At 52.0% G+C, this 23,301-nt stretch overlaps 2 protein-coding genes across 3 annotated transcripts; one reads left to right on the top strand and one right to left on the bottom strand.

Moving 5' to 3' along the window:
- Nucleotides 1-367: 367 nt before the first annotated feature.
- On the top strand, nt 368-16,543 carry Stx1b (syntaxin 1B). Its single transcript, XM_051193093.1, has 10 exons — nt 368-476; nt 9,719-9,793; nt 9,948-10,047; nt 10,125-10,199; nt 12,889-12,962; nt 13,165-13,273; nt 13,452-13,525; nt 15,866-16,003; nt 16,096-16,206; nt 16,427-16,543. Exons 1-10 carry the CDS (start codon nt 447-449, stop codon nt 16,505-16,507), a joined length of 867 nt encoding a protein of 288 aa, XP_051049050.1. The 5' UTR covers nt 368-446; the 3' UTR covers nt 16,508-16,543.
- A 3,338-nt stretch (nt 16,544-19,881) lies between these two features.
- On the bottom strand, nt 19,882-23,201 carry Hsd3b7 (hydroxy-delta-5-steroid dehydrogenase, 3 beta- and steroid delta-isomerase 7). 2 transcript variants are annotated; one of them, XM_051193091.1, is made up of 7 exons: nt 22,933-23,201; nt 22,411-22,582; nt 22,033-22,188; nt 21,705-21,813; nt 21,534-21,633; nt 21,238-21,400; nt 19,882-20,865 (listed from the first exon to the last, which is right to left on the bottom strand). In XM_051193091.1, exons 2-7 carry the CDS (start codon nt 22,574-22,576, stop codon nt 20,450-20,452), a joined length of 1,110 nt encoding a protein of 369 aa, XP_051049048.1. In that variant the 5' UTR covers nt 22,577-22,582; nt 22,933-23,201; the 3' UTR covers nt 19,882-20,449. The 2 variants fall into 2 exon arrangements, with proteins under 2 accessions (XP_051049048.1, XP_051049049.1); XM_051193092.1 differs by lacking the exon at nt 22,933-23,201 and having other exon boundaries at nt 22,288-22,423.
- Nucleotides 23,202-23,301: the final 100 nt, after the last annotated feature.

Genomic DNA, 23,301 nt, shown 5'->3' with positions numbered 1-23,301 from the left:
GCTCTGTCCCCCGCCCCACCCCCCGCACTTCTGGGCCTCCCCTGTGCCCCTCCCGTGGGTGCCCCTCCCTGGACTACAACCCCCAGGCGCCCCCAGCCCGGGGCGCTGCGCATGCCCCCTGCTCCCCGCCCCCTCCTGCTCCCCCTCCCGTCCCTTCCTCCTCACCTCCCTCCGCCCCCCTCCCCCGCGCCTCGGCTCCCGCATCCCTCCATCCAACCCTGTGCCGCAGCCGCATCGCCACCGCAGCCCAGGCAGAGCCCAGTCGGCCCAGGCCCCTGTCTCTGCCTGGCCTCAGCTCCCCGCCCCCCTGCCGTGCACCTTACCCGCACATCCCTCGAAGGTCTAGTCCGGTGCCCCCAGACCCCGGCCTCCAGCACAGAGGCAGAAGGCAGAGAGAAGCAGCCGAGGCGGGAGGACGAAGAAGGGGAGGAGGAGCCCGTCGCAGGATGAAGGATCGGACTCAGGAGCTGCGGAGTGTGAGCTAGGGGGTGGGAGAGGTGGGGAGGCGGGACCCTGTATTTGGGGAGCGCGTGGGGATGGAGTGGTGAAGATTCTGGGGCATGGGGGGCAAATGATAAGACTAGAGGTTGGAAGTCAGGAAGCCTAACATCTCCTGGCACCTGATATCTCCAGTGAACCTGCAATTGGAGGACAGAGGCTGGAAGGAGTTGAAGGCCATTAAGACACAAGGGGGCAGGAGAGGTCTCAGGGGCCTGGGCAGCCCATATGCCCAGGAGGGCCCTGGGATCTGACCTGGGGATGGGAAAGAGTGAATGTCAAGAGAGGATTGGGGGACACCATTCTCCGTGGAGCAGGTTTGTCAAATTGAACGGATGGAGATGGTTACTGGCCTGGCCAGGCCGAGTAGGACCCAGATTTGGGATGCTATGGAGGACACAGGTTGAGACTAGATGCCAGCACCTAGCAGTGAATGAAGTGTGTGGTGGTGTTCGTGATGTGTATGTGTGTTTGTGTGCACGCAAGCGCACTAGTGTGTTGCTCCGTGGGGAGAGGGCATTGCTCACAGAGGGGAGTGAAGAGGGGGGGCTGAGTTCCCCTGGGCCAGAACCTCTGCTGAGGTGGCCCCAAAGGTGGAAGAGGGGAGGAAGATCCACCTACCAGGTCACCGAATTGGGTTGTGTGACATAGGCCACATAGTGCTTGGGGGAACTGGGACATGGGAGCAGCCAGGGGCAGCTGCTGGCGGCCTGGGCCCAGGCGTCAGGAGGCTGGCCGGCAGAGCTGGGGGAGGATAGGTCAGGAGGTTGCAGGGGAGCCTGCTCTTTGGAGGAACTGTGATGGCCTGATGAGAAAGGTCGGGGGGGGGTCACTGAAACATTTGGAGATTGACATGGGCCCAAAGAGGTTGGGGTAGCAGTCTGCTGTGATGGTGGCCACTGGCCACTGTGTCCTGATAGAGTGGGTTATGTCACACTTCCAAGAGATTGTTACTCCATCTGACAGATAAGGAAACTGAGGACCAGGGATGGGAAGGGACTGCCCCAAGGTCATCAAGCAAGTGTATGTGTAGTGCAGGTCACACGGCTCAGGGTCCTCCAGGCTGCTGCACTGACATGGGGCTACACCTCTCGGCCTTTGAAATACACGTCTGAGAGTGAAGACAACGAGCTCTGTTGTCAGAGAGCCTCTGAAGGCTGGACTTGGAGTTGGGGACCCCAGTTCACAGGAGATACAGGGATGCTTGTGGAGGCAGGTGAGAAGGGGGAAGAAAGGAGGAGCTGACGGCAGAGGGAGGAGATATGAAGGGTTATTTACTGCGTGAGGAAAATGATAGTAACAATGGCAACTCTATTCTGCGTGTTTTATAGGAAATCACCTCTGATTACCAGCAATCCTATGAGGCTGACATTAGCATGATCTCATCTCACAGAAAAGGGAGCAGAGGCTCAGAGGCGTTAAGGAACTTGGCCCAAGTTACATAGCTAGAAAAAGGCAGGATTCAAACCCAGACCAGAGGCATCAGTATCCAAACTCCTTCCAGGTGCAAAGCAGGTTGTCATGGCAATCCTATTAAATTCCAACCAACTTCCTGGTAAGGTAGACAGGGAGTCTGCCTTGTCTAATATTTGAGAAAACGAAAGTCCAGAGGCTTTAAAGAATTTCCCCAGGCCACACAGCTAAGCAAGAGAGGAAATAGAATTTGAACTCTGATCCCCAGCAGCCAAGAACGTTGCATGGTACCCAAACCTAGAGAAATGTGATAAAGTGGGGGTGGAACTTGGTAAAATTGGAGGGAGAAGAGAGTGGGGAGTCCTCTGAGTCAGGGCTCTCTGCCCAGAGGTGAGGAAACCTGTGGCCAGGGCTGCTGTGGGGAGAAGCCAGGTGGCTGAGGCAGGAGGCAAATGATGTGGAGGGCTGGGTTGAGGGGGCTGGGTGAATACTGGTGGCTTTGTTGTTAGTCACAGCTTAGGGAAAGTGGAGGTTTGAGAGGGTGTGGGTGGGGTGGGCTAGATAGACACTCCAGATGTCTGGAGCGTAAGAGTCTGCCAGAGTTGAAAGGCAAGCTATGGGAAGGCAGGAGAGACTCAGCATGGTGAAGGGGCTCGGGTCAGGGATGCCAGCTGCAAGGCCTGGCTGTCCTGCCAGGGCTCGGTAGTCTTCCCAAGGAGTTTTCAAATCTGTTTATTCTACTTGGAAGTCCGATTGTCTGGGCTTATGTCCTAACTTAGTTATTTCATGTGTGACCTTAGGCAAGTTACTTAACCTGTCTCGTACTCAGGGTGGTTTGATGGTGATGTTGGGTGAGTTTTTTGTTTGTTTTCTGGACTGTTTGTGTGTCTATCTTTGTATGTCTCTCTGTGTGTGTGCACGTGCCTATCTCTGTGTGTATGTGTGTATGCCTGTGTATGTGTGTGCCTGTCTCTGTATGTGTGTATGTATGTGTGTTTCTGTGTGTGTGTGCCTGTCTCTGTGTGTATGTGTATGTGCCTGTGTGTGTATGTGTGTTTATGTGTGTATGTGTACCTGTCTCTATATGTGTGTATGTGTGTGTGCCTGTCTCTGTATGTATGCATGTGTATCTCTGTGTGTATATATATGTACATATCTGTGAGTGTATGTGTGTGTGTTTGTGTGTGCCTGTCTCTGTATGTGTGCATGTGTGTCTCTGTATGTATGTGTATGTATATATCTGTGTGTATGTGTGTGCCTGTCTCTATATGTTTGCATGTGTATCTCTGTGTGTATGTGTATGTATATATCTGTGTGTGTATGTGTGTGCGTATGTTGCTGGGACTGAACTGAGGGTATGGAATACACCAGGCAGGTAGTGTGTCATTGAGCTACATCGCAGCCTCAGCCTTTTCATGTGTAATTTGAGTGTAATGGTCTTCCCTGGTTCCACAGGATTATTTGGAGATTTAAAAGTTGATTAATCCAGAGGGCCTAAGACAGGGCCTAGTGCACAGCAGTGCTGTGTGTTGGCTATGCCCAGGTGACTTCGAGTTTCTCTGGAGCATCAGCATCACATAAACCCCTTGGATGACACCTTGTTGATTTTGGAATTACCTGAGGACTGCAGGAAGTAAGACAGACTTGCTAGAAGTGTCAGAGGCACCACAGCTGGTGGGGATGGGGTTGAACCAGGCTCTCTGTCTCAGGTTGCCCAGCACTTTTGGTTGGGTGCTAGGAGATACTAGTATGGATGTGAGTGTGAACAATGTGTGTATCTGATACCCTCAGTTTAATCTCCAGCACCACACACATGCACACACATGAACATGCACTCCAGAACCCTCTTGTTGCTGATGTGAAAAATTTGGACTTTAAGGAGCCAGATGGAAGCTGGGGGATTGAGTGGATGCCCCACAGAGCCAAGGAAGCTTCAGAGGGTGACAGGAGCTCTAATTAATCTTCTGAATTCTCCCAGGTGGTCAGCAGTTGGTGGACAGTGACAAGCAATGCCCTGCCACCCACCAACACTTCATTGGCTGACCACGCTTGAGCAAGTTATGTAACCTTTTGTGCCTCTGTTTCTTTATCTGTCAAATGGGAGTAAGAGCATCTGCCTCCTGCAGTAACTGGCTGTGAGATTAAATGCGAGGAACCGCATACTGGACCTGTCTGGCGGTCCCTCATCTGTCACTCAGAAGGCACAGGCTAGCTGTCCACCTTCACTTTCCCGCTTGCAGTACTGGGCATTTCCCTGCCTGTCTCATGGCTTCCTCCTGTCCTCTGTGGGAGGAGACTGCCATTGACAAAGGAAGGTATGAGGGCCGGAAGGCAGGAGCTGCAGAATGGGTGCAGATTCACTGGCCTCTGCCTAAAGCTTCCCCACTTACAGAAGGGGGATGTGTTAGTGTCTGTCTCAGGAGGCTGTTGTAAAAAATGAATACGTCTGGTGGAGATGTGGTTTATAATCCCAGCACTTAGGAAGTAGAAGCAGGAGGATCCCAAGTTTAAGGCTACTCTGAGCTACAACAAGACTCTGTCTCAGAAAACCCAGAGCTGGCATGGTCACTCAATGACAGTGTTGCCTGGCATGCATGAGGTGCTAGGTTCCATTCCCAGCTCCCCCCCCACAGACATCACACAAACAGACACCACACACACACACACAGACATCACACACACACACCACACTCACACACAGACACCACACACACACAGAGACATCACACACACAGACACACACAGACATCACACACACACACACACACATCACACACAGACACCACACACACACAGAGAGACATCACACACACAGACACCACACACACACATACACACACACAGACACCACACACACACACACACACACACAGACATCACACACAGACACCACACACACACAGAGAGACATCACACACAGACACCACACACACACACACACAGACACCACACACACACACACACAGACACCACACACACACACAGACATCACACACAGACACCACACACAGACACACACACAGACACCACATAGACACTACACACACATACACACACACAGTAACCACACACCACACACAGACACACACACACACCACACAGACACCACACACAAACACACACACCACAGATCAATAATGAATTAAATGGGGAGCATGTGCAGAATATACAGACAAGCGCCCTGAACTTGGTAACACTGTTTAAGTGTTTGTCAGAGCAGTCATTACAGAGTTTATGTATGTTTGTTTTAGGCAGGGTCTTCCTATGCAGCCCCCTCTGGCTTGGAACTGGCTGTGTAGACCAGCTTGGCCTTGAAAACTCACAGAGACTCACCTCCCTCTACCTCTACTGTAATTAAAAGTGTGAGCATGCCAGGTGTATGTCTGTTCTTGAGACAGGGTCTTATTCTGTAGCCCAGGTTGAGCTGGAACTTACTTGCTTCAAACTCATGACAATCCTCCTGCCTCGGCTTTCCATGCTGGGATTATAGGTATTTGCACCTTATAGAGTTATTTATTTATTTCATGTATGAGTGTTTTGTCTGCATCTTCATCACAGGTGTGTCTGATGCCTCCACAGGCCAGAAGACGATGTCTAGACTCCCTGGGGTTGGTGTTCCAGAGGGTTGTGAACTGCCGTGTGGGTCATGGGATGGAGCCTGGATCCTATACAAGGGCAACCAGTGCTTCTTGCCACTAAGCCATCTCTCCAGACCCTGTTTTTGTTTTGTTTTTATGACTTTAAAATAGATTTTATTTTATTTTATTTTTATTGTTTTTGAAACAAGGTTTATCTATGTTGTCTTGGCTCTCCTGGAACTCACTTTCTATAGACTAGGCTGGCCTCAAACTCAGAGAACTCCCTGCCTCTGCCTCCCAAGTACTGGAGGTAGCATCACCAAACCCAGCTCTAAAAATGATTCTCTCTCTCTGTGTGTGTTTGTGTGTCTGTGTGTGTGTGTGTGTGTGTGTGTGTGTGTGGTGTCTGTGTGTGTGTGTCTGTGTGTGTGTGTGTGTGGTGTCTGTGTGGTGTCTGTGTGTGATGTCTGTGTGTGTGTGTCTGTGTGTGGTGTCTATGTGTGTGTGTCTGTGTGTGTCTGTGTGTGTGTGTGTGTGTGGTGTCTGTGTGTGTGTCTGTGTGTGATGTTTGTGTGTGTGTGTCTGTGTGTGTGTGTGGTGTGGTGTGTGGTGTCTGTGTGTGATGTCTGTGTGTGTGATGTCTGTGTGTGTGTGTCTGTGTGTGTGTGTCTGTGTGTGTGTGTGTGTGGTGTGTGTGTGTGTCTGTGTGTGATGTCTGTGTGTGTGTGTGTGTGTGTGTGGTGTCTGTGTGGTGTCTGTGTGTGGTGTCTGTGTGTGTGTGTCTGTGTGTGTGTGTGTGTGGTGTCTGTGTGGTGTCTGTGTGTGATGTCTGTGTGTGTGTGTCTGTGTGTGTGTGTGTGTGTGTCTGTGTGTGTGGTGTCTGTGTGTGGTGTCTGTGTGTGTGTGTCTGTGTGTGTCTGTGTGTGTGTGTGTGTGGTGTCTGTGTGTGTGTCTGTGTGTGATGTTTGTGTGTGTGTGTCTGTGTGTGTGTGTAGTGTGGTGTGTGGTGTCTGTGTGTGATGTCTGTGTGTGTGGTGTCTGTGTGTGGTGTCTGTGTGTGTGTGTCTGTGTGTGTCTGTGTGTGTGTGTGTGTGGTGTCTGTGTGTGTGTCTGTGTGTGATGTTTGTGTGTGTGTGTCTGTGTGTGTGTGTAGTGTGGTGTGTGGTGTCTGTGTGTGATGTCTGTGTGTGTGTGTCTGTGTGTGTGTGATGTCTGTGTGTGTGGTGTGGTGTGTGGTGTCTGTGTGTGTGTGTGTGTGTGTGTGTCTGTGTGTGTGTGTCTGTGTGTGTGATGTCTGTGTGTGTGTGTCTGTGTGTGATGTCTGTGTGTGTCTGTGTGTGTCTGTGTGTGTGTGTGTGTCTGTGTGTGATGTCTGTGTGTGTCTGTGTGTGTCTGTGTGGTGTGTGTGTGTGTCTGTGTGTGATGTCTGTGTGTGTCTGTGTGTGTGTGTGTGTGTGGTGTCTGTGTGTGTCTGTGTGTGTGATGTTTGTGTGTGTGTGTCTGTGTGTGTGTGTAGTGTGGTGTGTGGTGTCTGTGTGTGATGTCTGTGTGTGTGTGTCTGTGTGTGTGTGATGTCTGTGTGTGTGTGTGTGTGTGGTGTCTGTGTGTGATGTCTGTGTGTGTGTGTGTGTCTGTGTGTGATGTCTGTGTGTGTCTGTGTGTGTGTGTGTGTGTCTGTGTGTGTTGGCATATGTGCATGCTGAGTATAGAAGCCTGTGGAGACCAGAAGAGGACATCAGATCCCCTGGAGTGGAGTTATATACAGGTGGTTGTGAGCTACCCAACATGGGTTCTGAGAACCAAACTTGGGTACTCTGTGAGATCAATACACACTTTTAAGAGCTGAGCCATGGCCCCAGCCCCTCCTTACAGAGTTTTGAAGATCAGGAGATGAAGAAAGTGTCAGATGCCCGCAAGAGGCACTGTCAGTGTGGCACTGTGGCTGGGTAGTTAGAACACGTGCCTTTCTGGGCAGGAGCTGGCCAGAAGGGAAAGGGACGGTGGCAAATAGTTGCTAGGGCAGCAGAGCCTTGGGGGCAGCAGACCATGTTCCTGGACCACAGTGTGCTGGTCCTACTCTGCCTTGGGCAAATCACTGTCCTTTGCCCACCCTGGCTCTGTGCGCCTTCATCTGTGAAATTCGAACAGTATTTGTCCAGCTTTTCTTACTGAGCTGTGGAAGTGAGGATCAAAAGGGATCATGAATGGGAACATGTTTGTACACACAGAGGAATTTTAACTCTCTTTGTAATTATTAGCCAAACCGAATCATGCTTAGGCCCTTCTATCTTTTTTCCCTTCTCAAGGGCAGGTGAATAGGTAGCGTGGGTGTCCTAGGAAGAATCTAAGGGAAGAGGTTTGAAAACAGCAGGAGAAAGTGAAATCAGACTTTCGGAAGGATTTCCTCAAGTTGGCTTGGGAAGGGAAAGAGTAGGGGAAGAGGAAGGTTCCCAGGCACCTAGACAAGCCAAGGGTCTCCCAACCTGTATGAAGCTGGTCAAGGGTGGGTGGGCGGAGGCTAAGAAGGTCAGAGGGCAGTATCATAAGAAACTAGTATACCCTAAAGATTAGCCCTTCCATTCAAAGGCTTGCGGGTGGGGCCAGCGTCTGCCGGGGCAGTCCTGGGGCAGGTTGAGGCTGGAGAAGCCAGAAGTCCTAGTGGGGTCTTTGAGACTCTGGAGTCCGGTTTGAGCAAAGCCTGAATAGAATCAGGTGACCATCTGGCCTCAGCAGGAGGTCTCCTCTGGGTTGTGCTGGTCCCAGAGCTGCCTGGGCTCTATGGATCCTAAGGGGTCTTGGTGTCTTGGTGGCGTCTTGGACCCATCTGGTTTTGTGTAGGTTCAGTCTGAACAGATGCATCTTAGGCAAATGCAGTTCCTTCTTAGTCTGTCGTCTGGGATCTCCTACAGATGGGTCAGCTCTCTGCTTCAGGTCCCAATGGCCCCACTTCCAGGCAGCTGCTGTTTGGCCCCTGTCTTGATTTCATGGAGGCTCTCGGCTACTTTCTGTCTCGACGATGGCTCAACTGTCTGGGATTCAGGCTGATCCCTTTAACTTTCCACTGGGGCTGATTTAGGGCTCCAGACTTAATGTCTGTTGATGGCTGAGCTCAACTTTGCCCTGAGAATTTTGTTCCAAGCAAAGCTGAGTGGGGATCCCAGAGTAGCCCTCTTGCGCCTTCTGCCCAGCTGGCTGAGAACACAGTTCTGGGGCCCAGAGGCTGGGTGAAAGGCAGTATCCGCCTCCATGTCCTGGGGACATGGCTGCAGGTCTGTGTGTCCTTGTGTTAGTAATGCAGCTCTGCCCGGCTCTGCTTGCAATGAATGTCAACGTGGCGGTGTGGCTCCACGTGGGTGTTGGGGGCCTATTTCTGTGTGCCTGTGTGTCAGCTCTTCTGTCTGTGTCACTGGTCTGCCTGGAGATGGCAGTGTGGGTGGGTAAATCCCTTTGTGTCTCTGAGCTCTGAGGGTGGAGGGCTGAGCAGCTGCAGGTTGCAATTGGGAAATCCGAGTCAGAGAGAGTTGGTGGGTGTAGGGTTGGAAGGGACTAGAAGAAAGTGAGTGAACAGCGTGGGGGAAGAAGGGTCTCCAACAGCCGACTGCAGTGGGGGTAGGAGGAAGGTGTGGGAGGAAGCAGGTCAGAGTGCTGCCGACATTGCTTAGCCAGTCCTTGCTCAATTTGGCACCTACCACCGGCAGCTTGGCAGCGATGTGACCTTCCATAAGGGAATGCATGGTCAGGGCAGGGCAGGGCAGGGCAGGGAAAAGCGAGACCTTCACAGGCACTGCTAGGGGATAGAGAGGGTTCAGAGCCTGGAAAACCATTCTAGAATCCTCCTTGGAGATCAGAGACAACTCTCACAAAGATGGCATTGAGCTGGTTATTGAAATACTAAAATTTGTCACTACCCAGCAGTCAATTGCATAAGCCTCAACTAAGGGCCCTTTCTAGGGAGACTCTAAAGACATGAGGCTGTTCCCACCTCAGAGATTGCCTTTAGCTGACGCCCTTTAAGGTTCCCAGGGCAACTAAGACGTTGTTCTTCAAGATGCCCAGTGCTGACTCTGGCTGTCGGTGTCCTTGCCATCCCTCCTGACTAGGACCCTTTTCTAGCTTCTGAGCCTAGAACTGCTCCCATCCATGTATGTAGAGGACCAGACAGCAAGAGAGTCAACCTTGGGGAACAGGATAGGGGCTGTTTATGGATCTGGCCTTGCTTTGTTCCCCAGGCGAAAGACAGTGATGATGAAGAGGAGGTGGTTCACGTGGACCGAGACCACTTTATGGATGAGTTCTTTGAACAGGTAGAGCCTCCAGTACCCTGACCCGGAACCGTGCCACTTCCCACGTGTACCCCTTTGCCACGTGCACCCCCCCTTTCCTGCGTATTCCTTGGCCTTCCGGGGTTGGCCCATTTCACTGAGCACTGGCTGAGGTGTGGCTGGTCCCCTGGCGCAGGTGGAGGAGATCCGGGGCTGCATCGAGAAGCTGTCTGAGGATGTGGAACAGGTGAAGAAGCAACACAGCGCTATCCTCGCTGCCCCCAACCCAGACGAGAGTGAGTGCTGCCTCCAGGGATGCGGGCTCGCTGTCCCTTCCAGGCTCTCACTCCCCTCTCTCTTTGCCCTTCCCCAGAGACTAAACAGGAGCTGGAGGACCTCACAGCAGACATCAAAAAGACTGCAAACAAGGTCCGATCAAAGTTGAAAGGTGAGGGATGCAACCCTGCAATCGTGGAGAAAGCTTTGCCCTGCATTGGACACGATAGGTCTCCGTAAGCAGTGCGCACAGGCTCCTGGGGGCCAGATTCCTAACCCAGGAGAAATGCACAAGCCCACTCTGCCCACATTCTTTGGAGACACGTGACACAGGGAAGTGAGCTAGGTAGGGTTTCCGCCTGAATGCACCTGAGAGCCATCACTCAGAGAAATACAGATTTCTAGTCAGTCAGGGTGGTGACAACCTATAATCCCAGAACTCAGGAGGCTGCAACAGGAAAAGAGAGTTCCCAATGCATGTGGGCTACATAGTGAGACCCTATTTCAAACAACCCAGGAAGGGAGGGAGGAAGGGAGGGTTAGAAATGAAAGAAACATGCTCCTCCAAGAGGTTTGAATTTTGTTCATTCCTCATTTGGCCTGAACAGGCTCCGAGCACGACACACAGCACCCAGTAGGTGGCTCAGCAAATGCTTCTGAATTAGTGTCCTCGGCTCAGGACAGATTGGACTGTGTGGCTGACATCAGGGGCTGGCATGCTTTCAGGAGGGCCTTGCCAAACGCTCATGCATTCACTCTAATTTAAGGACTTGGGTGTTGGTAATAATCCCCTTCCCTCAGAGCACTGTGGGTTGGGAACCTCCTTGTCTGCTGGTGCCAGGGGAATAGCAGTGGTATGGAGCGGCTACTGGTGTCATTCAGCAGCGTAAGGCAGCTACCAACCCCAACCGTCTGCAGCACTGTGACCCATGTCCCCCGAAACATTGCCTGGAGAGGTGAGCGAACAGGTTTTGTGTCCCTTTGGACTTAAGGCCATGGGTAAGCCTTTGATGCTGACCTGTGAAGACAAGCACTTTGTACTCAGTGAGTGTGCTCTGGGGTCATGTTCATACAACCTACATGGAGGAGTCCTGCCCCCAATGTCAACTCACTGTGGACAGTTTGTGTCCTCGGTTTGCTCATCAGCGTAGTTGGGGAAACCGAAACAATCATAAGATGTTCTTTTTTTTCTTCTGTTTTTGACAACAAAATATTTTTCTCCAGATGAAGTCTTACCAAGAATCTCAAATATGAAATGTAAAAGTTGCCAGATGTGGTGACCGTTAGGCTTAGCACTCTATGAGTTTGCGGCCAGTCTGGTCTACATTGTGAGTTCCAGGCAGCCAGAGTTGTAAGGTGACATTCTGGAAACAAACATCAATAGGTTGAGTTGCAGCCAGGCATGGTGTGCCCCTATAATTTTAGCACTCGGTAGGCTGAGGTGGGCGGGAAGGTCACTGGTCCAGGATCTGTTGTGTCCTGATCTAGAACACTTTCTAGAAGACCATGAGGAAAACCTAGTGATCAGGAGTTCAGGAATAGGTCCAGACGGAAGACAAGAAAAGTGAAGGTTTAAAGGAACGTGGCGTCAGGGTAACCTTGATGAGTTGTCCCAGGAATTCAAACCCCAGTTTCTAGTGTGGAAGCGATGCCAGCCAGTATCGCTCACCTCCCAGAATTGTTGTAAAGGCCCTCTATCTACACTTGGTCCTAGCTCCAGGCCTAATAATGCAGCCCAGCAGGACCAGTAGGTCCCTGACCACTGGGGTCATGTGTGCCTGGTACTCCCCGTATACTGGCTCGGCCAGTGATAGCACTCTGTCACTGCTTCTGCTTTTGCTTGCAGGAGAGCCTTAAGGGGCCGTGTAGCCCCCCCCCCCCAGTAGAACAGAGAGTGGGACTCTCTCTCAGGACTGTCTAAGAGCCTGAGTCTAAGCACCCTGGACAATTCATCCCTGCTGCCCTTTCTGATCCGACTTAAGGAGCTGTTACTGCAAGCTTTTCTCAGAAAATCTGAGTGATGTCAGGAATACATGGCCCGGAAGCAGTACAGAACATCCCTTGGAAGTGGGAACTCAGTCGGGCGTTGGTGGCACACGCCTTTGATCCCAGCACTTGGGAGGCAGAGGCAGGTGGATCTCTGTGTTCAAGGCCAGCCTGGTCTATAGGGAAGCAGAGTTCCAGACAGCCAGGGCTACACAGAGAAATCCTGTCTCGGGAAAACTAAAATAAAGAAGTGAAACTCAGCACAGGCAGGGCAGAAAGAGAGCTGAGCTTTCCTCTGTTAGAGCATCCATCTGTAAGTTACAGAATTCTCATGGAAAGAACAGCCACCAAAAACATGGGGTGGGGGGTGTTCTTGCCTGTAGGAGCAGCTAGCTACTGGGAAAGTTGAGGCAGAAGTGTTTTTAAGTACACAAGTTCCAGGCAATGTAACAACATCCTGTCTTTAAGAGAGGGAAAAAAAAAAGAAAAAAGAAAAAAAAAAGCTGGTGGGTTTTGTTTCTTGTTCAGAGGTGAGAGAAACTGGAGACTACTTTGGGGGGTACAGTGTCTCCTCTAGTGGACTAGCTATATTCCCTCGTGGGCTTGGGCTCTTTCCAAGGCAAAATCCTTCCATCAGAACAAACCTCTCTGGTGACCTTTTCGACTCTTGTCTCTCTCCCTACCTGCCTTAGGAAACCCCCTCTGATCCCTGGGCCTGTTACTTGGCAGCCTGCAAAATATACTCCACCATGGTTCCTTTCATGGAGCATGGTGTCTCTTCCCCAAGCATGGAACCTGCCTCTTCCTACACCCCAGATCCCAGTCCCCTGCCCAGTTCCCTCATCTCCAGCCTGTCACTGCCTTCTCTCCCTCAGCGATCGAGCAAAGCATTGAGCAGGAAGAGGGGCTGAATCGTTCCTCCGCGGACCTGCGCATCCGCAAGACGCAGGTAGGCTCAGGGACCAGGGGACCAGCCCGGGCTGGAGTGGTCTCTGTTGGGGGTTGTGGCCATCCGGGAGCAAGCAGAGCTCCGCGGTACCTGCGGGAGAAGGATGGGGATACGGTTTTGAATTCGTAGGAGGCTGGTGCTGCAGCTTTCTCAGCCATGTTTCTGCTCCTGATGCCCGGTTGCATCTTTCCCGATTCTCTAGCACTCCACACTCTCGCGGAAGTTCGTGGAGGTAATGACCGAGTATAACGCAACCCAGTCCAAGTACCGGGACCGCTGCAAGGACCGCATCCAACGGCAGCTGGAGATCAGTGCGTGTTCCCCTTCTTTCCCCAAACCCCCAGGACTTGACAGGCCCCCTCCATGTGTTTCCTCCCTGGAGCCAGCACCTAGCCTGAGCCTGGTGGAAGGGTGGGTCCTGGGTTCCTGCTCCCTTCATCCCATCACCTCAGGCTCACTTCCTGAACAGGAAGTCCTTTCTCTCCACAGCTGGCAGGACTACTACTAATGAAGAGCTGGAAGACATGTTGGAAAGTGGGAAGCTGGCCATCTTCACAGACGATGTGAGCCCCCGGGTCGGGTCAGGGTCTGTCGGGAAAACGTTTGTCTCCTCCCCCTCCCCCATCCACACCGGACTCTCTGACAAAAGACAATTTGAACCAAGAACTGGGAGATTCCGTGGGGGGCAGGGCAGGAAGGCAGCTCCTTAAAAATGGTCGATGGTGATGTGCAGGCATTGTTCTACACTTGCAGGAGTTTTTCTTTTGTTTTGTTTTTTGGTACAGGATCATGCTATGCGGTACAGGCTTGTTTCAAACTCCCAATCCTCTTGCCTCAGATGGAATTACAGGGGTGCACCACTATGTCTAGCTTCATTTAATCTTCCCCATAATCTCAGAGGTAGTCCATTTCACAGATGAGGAAAATTGAGCCAGAAGGTGAAATAATTTGAGGAGAACTCAACTCCACAGTCTAATTTATGAGTCAGAACTCTTGGTGTGGTGATTGACAGACAGTACACTTCTCTCCCAGGACCAACAGGAACGCACAGCCCCTCCTGAAATGTGGCATTCTCTATGAGTTGTCTTTGAAGGCTTTTCTTTTGTTTTGCCTTATGTTTCCACACGGCCTTGTTCAGGGCTTTCCCCAAACCCATGTTCTCTTTCTCCTTGTGGACAAGTGCTCTGGCCTGCACAGCCATGTCTCCATTTCTGCCTCTGTGGCCAGATAACTTTGGGAAAGCATGTAGACCAGGTGTAAAGTATTTGCCGTGATTGTCTGATGGTTTGCAGGATAGTTGGCTTTTGTTGAATGAACCCTGGGCAGATAGGCGTGGGCCAGTTAGACACTCTTCCTCCTGCAATATAGCTCTCCTCAGGTAGTCTGTCTTTCTGTGTGAGATTGGAGGGGACCCTGGTGGGTGACTTCTTACTTTAACGGGCAAGAGTTGACCTCTGGTCAGGCATGGCGGCACACACCTTTGATCCTAGCACTTGGGAGGCAGAAACAGGAAGGTCTCCGTGGGTTCAAGGCCAGCCTGGTCTACATAGCTTCTAGGACAGCCAGGACTTATGTGAAGAGACCACACACACACACACACACATACACACACACAACACCAATAAAAAGAGTTGACCTCTACTCCCTGGCATTCCATTGTGGCAGTGGAAACCACCTTTATGAAACCCTTTTGGTTTCACAACAATGTCAGTGGTTGTGAGCCTGGATGAGGGCTCAGGAAACTGCAGATGAGCCCTGTGTGTCGGCTGGGATTATTAATACTGGAGTGAAGGGAGATGCCAAGAGATGTCATTGAGATGGACCGTAAGAGACAACAGGATATGGGGAGGGTTGGTTTAGTGGTTAGAGCAGCAGAGTTCAGTTCCCAACAATTATGTCAGGCTCACAACTTCCTGTAATTCCAGCTGCAGGGGATTCAAAAATTCAAACCCCTTGACCCATGTGGGCACCTGTATTCACATTCACGTGCAAACACATAAATACATTTTAAAAATACAAGATAAAAAAGAGAAGCAAATGAGCTTTTAGATATGAGAATATTGGCAAAGAGTAGTCAAAACAGACAGGAAGATGGGGACACTTGCAGGGCAGCTGTTGGGTGACCTTGACTCCTACAGTATGGGCAGGAAATATGGGTAGAAGGGGTCTGTCTTGGGAGTGAGCTTGGAGCAGGGGAGAGTGGGAGGGTGGGGTGGGGGTGCTGCTCCTGATGTGTGGGAGGGACCTAGGGAAGGAAAGGGTAGGTGTGACAGCCTACCGTTTGTAAACTCAGCGAGGGTCAATGGCCCAGGTCAGGAGCAGAGGGATCTTCGTAGCTGTGAGCTGGAATTTCTCCTGATCTCTCGAGGCCGGTGTGCATTTTGTTCTGTCTCCCCTGCTTCATCTCGTGCAGGCTGCTGTATCTCTCCATCAGCTTTGTCTCCCTTCCCTGGGCTTCCTTGATGTGCACTACTGCAGGTAGCCCTGGGGTGAGAGTGTGGACTCTCTACAAGCTTTATTTTTTGTCATTCAACAGACTTCTCTTTGATGCTTATGGTGTTCCAGGACAAACTCACACAGCCTCACCGCAGTCTTCTGAGATAGGGCTATTATGATCCATGTTTCCTTTTTCTTTTTCCAGACAGGGTTTCACTGTGTAGCCCTGGCTGTTCTGGAACCAGCTGTGTAGACCAGGCTGGCCTCAAACTCACAGAGATCCGCCTGCCTCTGCCTCCCAAGTGCTGGGATCAATGGCGTTCACCACCACACCTGGCTTATGATCCATATTTTCTAGGTGGTGCTAACAAGGTCCAGAAGAGGGTAAATATTTTGCCCAAGGGTTTGAACCCAGCCCCTCCAACTGTTAAGTTGGTCACAGCCCTTTCTTCTCCCCATCACCCTAGATCAAAATGGACTCCCAGATGACAAAACAGGCACTAAATGAGATTGAGACAAGGCACAATGAAATCATCAAACTGGAAACAAGCATCCGAGAACTGCACGATATGTTTGTGGACATGGCCATGCTCGTAGAGAGTCAGGTACAGGCTGCACCAGTCTGGGAGCCCCCCTGAACCCCAAGGTTGCCTTTCCCAACTCAACCCTCCTCCTTCTGTTCATATTCCTTCTGCAGGGCGAGATGATTGACCGCATCGAATACAATGTGGAACATTCCGTGGACTATGTGGAACGAGCTGTGTCCGACACCAAGAAAGCTGTGAAGTATCAGAGCAAGGCTCGGAGGGTAAGCCAGTGGAGGCGGCCTAACGAAGGGGGTAGGAGATCAGTGGGTGGGGAGTGGCAGTTATGAAGTGGGTGAGAGGCCTTATCTCTGGCTCTGACCTCTTCCTGTTTCTGTTTTCTCTCCCCTCTCTTTCCTTATGTCCCACATCCTAACTCTCCCTTCATTTGTCTGTCTGTCTGTCTGTCTCTCTCCCTCTTCCCCTTAATTTTTCCACCTGCAGAAGAAAATCATGATCATCATTTGCTGTGTGGTGCTGGGGGTGGTCTTGGCGTCATCCATTGGGGGGACACTGGGCTTGTAGGCCCCTACCCTTTTCTTCCCTAGGTCCCTCCCCACACATCGGGAGCAATACCCCCACCACCCTTCCACTCTCCCCTGCTCCAAGCTCACTCCCAAGACAGACCCAGGCAGTTCCAGCTCCTCTCACGCTCCCCGCAGACCCTGGCGTCCCTGGCTCTCACCTGGCCATGGATCTCCACTCCACCTTGCCGCACATAGATAGCAGCAGGCGTGATCACACATGCACACCAACATGCATGCCGCGGGCACATGCTCAAGACGTGTGGACACCCCAGCGTGTGTGTACTTGTGTAGATGTTGTAGATGCCCTGAACCTCTTCCAGCTGCCACTCCATCCTGTGTGCTCTGAACTTCCCTCTCTGTCTGTTTGCTGTGTGGCTGAGTATAACATAGCAGCTCACCGTGCCCCAACCTGTCTTTTGTGACTAGACATATGTGTAGGACAGGCATGCTTGTGTGTGTGTGCGTGTGCATGTGTGTATGCGTGCGTGCACGGGAACATGTGTATGTGCATAAATCTGTGACTATACAATGTGTGTACATGGAGTTTTGTAAGTGTGAAAACCCAATGCAAAAGCAATTCCTCCACTAACCTTATCTCCTATCTACTACATTTGGAGTGGGAGGTGTGTGTGAAGATAATTCAGACCTTCAGAGGACCCAGGGAGGCCCAGAGACCATGGCACACATCTCGAGTGATGTACAACAAACTCAAACTCTCCTGGCTCAATTACTGCCAGGGGTTGTATCAAGTCCTGGGGACTCTCCCCCAACCCCTGCCGTGTGTGTGTGTGTGTGTGTGTGTGTGTATGTGTGTGTGTGTGTGTGTGTGTGTGAGAGAGAGAGAGAGAGAGAGAGAGAGAGAGAGAGAGTGTGTGTATGTGTGTGTGTTGAGCCTTGGAGTTCAGGGAAGGCAAGTGGAAGCCTGTGTGTAAATGATAAACAACCTGTCTTAGTTTGTATGAATGTGTATTTCGCCAACAGATGATGTAAAGGGCTTGTGTGTGTGTGTGTGTGTGTGTGTGTGTCTGTCTGTATGGTGTTGATGGTTTTCAGGCAGAGCGATCCATGCTATGAATCAGACACTAGTTTGGGTGGGTACAGATGTCTGTTTCTAAGTTACCTGGAATTTGACTGTGTACATGTGCATCCTTGGGGACTTCCTACATGTTTCTGCACCTGCATATGTCATGCACACACATTTCTTTGTAAGGAGTGCTCCCCAGGTTTGTTTCTGCAGACTTAGTTGCTCCCTCCCTTTCCTCAGAACAGCAGCCACACACACTGCTCCAGCAGGAGTGTGCAAGAGGTGCTTCCTCCCTCACCAGACCGTCTGACAGGAGCACAGAGACTCGACTCTGCCTTTATGTTTCTGCCCGACAGCTAGCACATCCTAGTGTGTTCACAAATGCTGAGGCTGAGGAAGTTCAGAAAGGTGGCCACACGTTGGTGCTGGGGCCTCACACATAAGTAGCATGGTGCCCATCCTGGGCCACACCCATTTGTACATAAACTGACTCCTGGAAGGAGTGTGTGGGCCTAAGGAGGTGGAAGATGTCAAGGGCTGCTCCAGGCAGGCAGGAAACCATGGCATTTCCTCTTCCTGCCTATCCAGCTCACTCAGAAGCTATTGTTTGTCCTCACTGCCTCAGCTGATGCTGTGGCCCCTTCCTCAAGAGACTTGGGTTTGGGTAACTGGATTTCACACATACCTGAGTGGCTGTTTAGGGCCATCCTTGAATCTGTCCCTGGGACATGGCTACTACCACAACGGGATGAGAGAGAGGGTGAGATAGTAGAGGAGCCCTTCCATTGTGTGGATGGCTGTGCATTTTGTGGGTTCTGTGTTTAGGCAGGAGGTAAATGGGATAGAGGACCGTACTCAAAGTCCTGTGAACATGTAGGTGGCACACGGAGGTGCGTGTCCTGCCCTGGGGTAGGGCCATGTGTGCACACAAGTGTGTGCAGGACTGCGGGAGAAGGGGAAGGGGAGGCCCTGCAAATATGACTTTCCAGATGATGAGACTTCTGAGCAAGCCCCACAATGCATCTCTTCCCTGCTTTGCTGTTTGAGCTCTGCACACCTGGCGTGTGTGTGTGTGTGTGTGTGTGTGTGTGTGTGTGTGCATGCGCGCACGCACGAGCGCGTGTGTGTATGCATGCATGTGTCCACATGTATGTAACCCCAGGTTAGCTGTGCTGAAGAGGGAGCCTGCCTATCCATTTCCAGAATACTCTTTGGCAGGACAGGAGTCTGCCCATAGCCTACCGCCCCCATCCTTGGCTTCTTTGGAGATGTCAGAGGGGGCCAGGCCCCAGTATCCATCCCCTTCTTCCTTCAGCCCAGCCAGAACTCCCTTTAACCCAGGTGTTTCCAGCAGCCTCCCTGGCATCACAGTCATGGTGTCCACAAGGACAGGACTGTGACTGGTATGTTGCTTCTGCCTCTCTGAATGGCAGTGGGCCCATTGCTGCCCACCACTGGGCATCAAGTGGATTAGCAGTCCCTGAGTCTGCTGTAACCCACCTTTCTACAAGACCCACACATCACATGATGGACATGCTTGTGGACTGCTGTCCATATTGTGTGTTCTGGATGACTGTTTGGGGACTGGTGTCTTTTGCATGTTCTCAGATTAGTGTGTACCGCCTGCCTCCACACACCTAAAACCACCAAGCCCAAATGTACCCCTGGTGGTCCTGGGCCCCAGCCAGGACTGCTTCCATCATTACTTTTCTTGCCCCTTACAAAGCACACGTGTTCATTCCCTGTGCCCGTGGGTCATCATGCTCTTGCCATGCCCTGAGCGTGTACACATGATGTGTTCTATGCACTTACCCTGCCCTACCCACCTCACAGAGGACAATTGGTTGGTCCCTAGTTCCTTCTCCCAGACCTAGATTCCCCACGCCCCGCTGTGCAGCTGTGTGCGTTGGTGTGTTTCTGTGTCGCTGGCGTGTCATGTGATGTAGCCATGTTTGCTGACATGAGCCCCTGCCCCCTTCTCTTTTTCTCCATTGGTTTCTAGAACTCTCTCCCTCCCCTCCCCTGAGGGGACAGTACTCCTGGGGCCTGGCTGGGGTCCAGGGCCTGACCACCCTCCTGTTAGCCCTCAGAGTCTTATTTCTCTCTATTGGTGACCAAGTTGCAAATGGATAAAATACAGGAAATTCTGACCCTCTGCCCCAGACCTGCATGTCCTGTCCCCAGAGCCCCTTGAACCCCATCCTGGGCCAGGTTGGGCCTGGTGGGACGGGAGAAATAGCAACTAATCCAACAGCGGGCTTGCTGTGTGCTCACTTCCTTCTGTCCCTACATGGGACAGGCGCCGTGGTGAGGGGAGACATGGAGGGAGGGGGAGCAACAGATAGACATAGACTTGGAAAAGGATTTAATCCAGGCTTGGCCAGATACAGTGCGGTTGACATTCTCAGCCAAAAGCTAACAGTATCACAGGAACTGAATTTGGTTGGAGAGGCAAGACATGGAAAATCATTGATTTTTTTTCCAGCTTTCTTTAGAGCAAATTAAAAGATAAATATCTAAAAGAGATACACTTAAGAAAATCATGGAATTACAACCCCTTAAGGAGAGCCAGATGTGGCAGAAGCCAGGTCTGAAGACAGCACTTAGAGTAAGCAGACCAGCATGAGTTCTCTGGGATCTTTGCCCCTTCCTGTTTGAGAAACTGGAAATGTGACGGTGTAGTGAGACCATTTAGGAGTCAGTTTTGCAGACCAGCTGGCAGTTCAGTTGGGTCCAAAGATAGGCCTGTCCCCAAACCTTGTCCTAGAACTTGGAGGCTAGGATACCACCAGGTTCAAGATCTGTGTAGGTAAAATGTGGCAGGGCCCATGCCACCCAGTCAGGCACCACAGCCCCCAGCTTTAGAAGGCAGCCATCTCTATGTACCATAGTGGCCTCCAGTCCCTGGCCCTGCCATCACCAGGCTGAACCCTCCAAGGCCTGCACCCAGTGAATGGTGCGAGCCTTGCTCTCTTCCCACGAGAAGAGGGGCTTGTAGCCAAAATGACGCTGTGCCTTGTTGGTACTGACAGTAAAGGTGGTATTGGCCACGGCCAGAGTGTAGGGATTCAGCAGGGGTGTGTATAGCACCAGTGGGCGGAGGAGCCACTGTAGCAGGGCATTGAGGGTAGCCAGGAGCACCAGCAGCCAGTAGGGCAGCAGTGGGTGGGTACCTATCAGTCGAAGTCCACAGGGACCCAGAAACTCCATGTTGAAGTCCTCATAGCTCTTATAAGGTGACTTGTCATAGCAGAAATACACCTGGCCACCCAAGAGTGCTGCCCGCTGCTCCAGCTCTCGGGCCACCAGCACGTGCATCCAAGCCACATTGCCTACCAGTAGGGAGGGAGGTAGATATGCCACTGAGGGCCCTTGGTCCAGGCCCCTATTTGACCCGTGTAGATGCCACCCAAACCTCACTACTGTCTGATCAAGGTGGCCAGCAGCCTTGCTGGATGTCCCGTACAGACACTGCCCTTTTCTTTCTTTGGAGAACTGTCACTCCTTCAGTGCTCAGCATAACCTATGACATTTTTATGTCAGTCCTCTGGGATACTTTCTCTTTTGCAACCCATGCAGAAAATGCCCACATGATCAGTCTGCCTCAGCCCTCACGGGGCCAGGGAACACTCATGGCCCTGCCACCTTTGGAGACAGCCCTCTTGCCCTGCTCTTGGCCTCCCTTTGCCTTGCCCTGTCCTTACCAACATAGACCCGACCATGCTCCACAGACGCTGGGATGGCCCGAAACAGCCGACCCCCAAAGCGTAGGCCCTGGTTGTAGAAGTCTCTCATGACCTGATGGCCTTCACCATAGATGCCCGTGGGTCGAAGGGCACATGTCACGAGGGGTTGCCCTCCGTTGACCTGGAAACAAAGGGAAAATGTTGGAGCACACCCCTCTACCCTGGCCACCATGCAGTGGAGATGGAGTGGAAGAATCCTGGGGGTCAGGCTCTGCCTCTGCCTTCAGCACTCCAGCCCTATCTTTGCAGAGTACCTTCCTTCCATTGGCCTCCAGGACCAGTTGCTCAGCAAGGGCTTTGCTGCAAGGGTAGGGGTGCCTGTGGACTGCCTCATATGGGGTATCTTCATTGCCCCTAGCAGGGGAGAAAAAAAGACTCAATGCTGGAGGGAAATGGACTCTGAAGTTAAGTGGGACTAAGCTTACCTGTAGAAGGGGTGGCCCTTGACATTAGGCCCCACAACTTCCATGCTGCTTGTGTAGATCAGGAACTGAGTTCCAGTCCGAATGCAGGCCTCAATCACATTCTGTGTGCCTGTGAAGGGGAGGGACAGATGCAAGCTGTGTCTTCCTGACTCGACCTCTTTTTCTGCTCCACCCAGCGTCTAGGGAGAACCACAAGTCAGGAGAGGGTGGGGGCAGCAGTGATGGGTCTGGGTTATCAGCAGGACAGGCTCACACAGGAAAATCACAGATGGCCACAGACTAAGGAATGACAGGTGTCACATAAAAGAAGAGGTAGGTAGCACCTCACCCTGCACGTTCACTTTGTGGATGGTCTTTGGACTGGCCTTCCCAAACACATCCACAAGCCCAGCTGTGTGGATGACCACATGAGATCCAGCCACAGCAGCTGCCACCTCGTGGGCCTGAGTCACATCCCCTTGGATGGCGGTCACCTGCACAGGCCCTGGTGGAGAGGCCACAGGCGGTGTCAGAGCTGGGGCCTTGGCCAGCTGCCGAGTTCAGCCTGCATGCCCCCAGGGGCCACATGTTCCCAGTGACTCACCCATCCCAGCTGTGTGAGCTGGAGAGCAGACATAGGAATCATCTTTTCCACAATGCAAGCATCCCAGTTTGGGGAGGGGTGGGTCAGTACACCTTCCTTATGCCCCTGTCCCACTTCAGTCACCTGTTTTCAGCTCCTCTAGCCAGGGACTCAGGTGCAGGTCAAAGACACGCAGCTCCCGGAGCCTGGGCTCCCGTTCCAGCAGCATTCGAACAATATGCTCCCCCAGGAAGCCACAGCCACCCGTGACTAGGTATACCAGTTTTGGCACCTGTGCAGATTCTGCCATGCCCAGCTGTAGGAAGAGAATGTTGCTCACTAGAATTGCCTGATACCACCTGCTCCAAATGTGTTATTCCTAGACAGGATCTAGTAGGTGGGGCAACAATACGGGTTGAAGAGGCTGAGTATTAGCTGTGGGTTGCAGTTGTGCTTGTAGCAATCAGGCTGCCTGCCCCTCTTAACCCTAACTGATGAATCACTAGGAGTGGATGCAGAAAGGGTTAGGGGTTGAGGTGGATGGAAAAAATGACAAGGGATACTAAAGGTGGGGAAAAAAGGCAGAGTTGGATAGAGTTGGATAGGGATGTGCTAAGGGCTGAGACTAAGAGAAGGGCCACCTGGAACGCAGTATCCTCTGCCTACCTGTAGTTAGTCCCAGGGAGTCCAAACTGGCCACTGGGAGAGGCTGTGTCCTGGGCTGGTGGGCCAGCTAGCTGCACACAGGCTTCCTTCCTTCCTTTCGCTCCTCCCTCCTGGCCCATTCCAGGAAGGAGATCAGCCTAGCCTCCACCCCTAGGGGCGGGCAAGGGGGTTTGGAGAAGGGAATTTTGCTACAGTGCCCTCTGGTGGCCAGTTCACCCTGTGGCAGTCAGAGCACAGAACCTGCCCACTTGATAATGATGCATTTGAGGATAATGGTGTGGAAACAGGGCGACCTTGGTTCATCCCTCCTGCTGGGTTCCCCAGTAGGCTAGAGGCCCAGCACTAGCTGTGGTTCTGGGGAGAAAAGGG

This window comes from Phodopus roborovskii, unplaced genomic scaffold (genome assembly GCF_943737965.1).
Source record: "Phodopus roborovskii unplaced genomic scaffold, PHOROB, whole genome shotgun sequence".
Classification (NCBI taxonomy): domain Eukaryota; kingdom Metazoa; phylum Chordata; class Mammalia; order Rodentia; family Cricetidae; genus Phodopus; species Phodopus roborovskii.
This window is presented reverse-complemented; position numbering and strand designations above follow the sequence as displayed.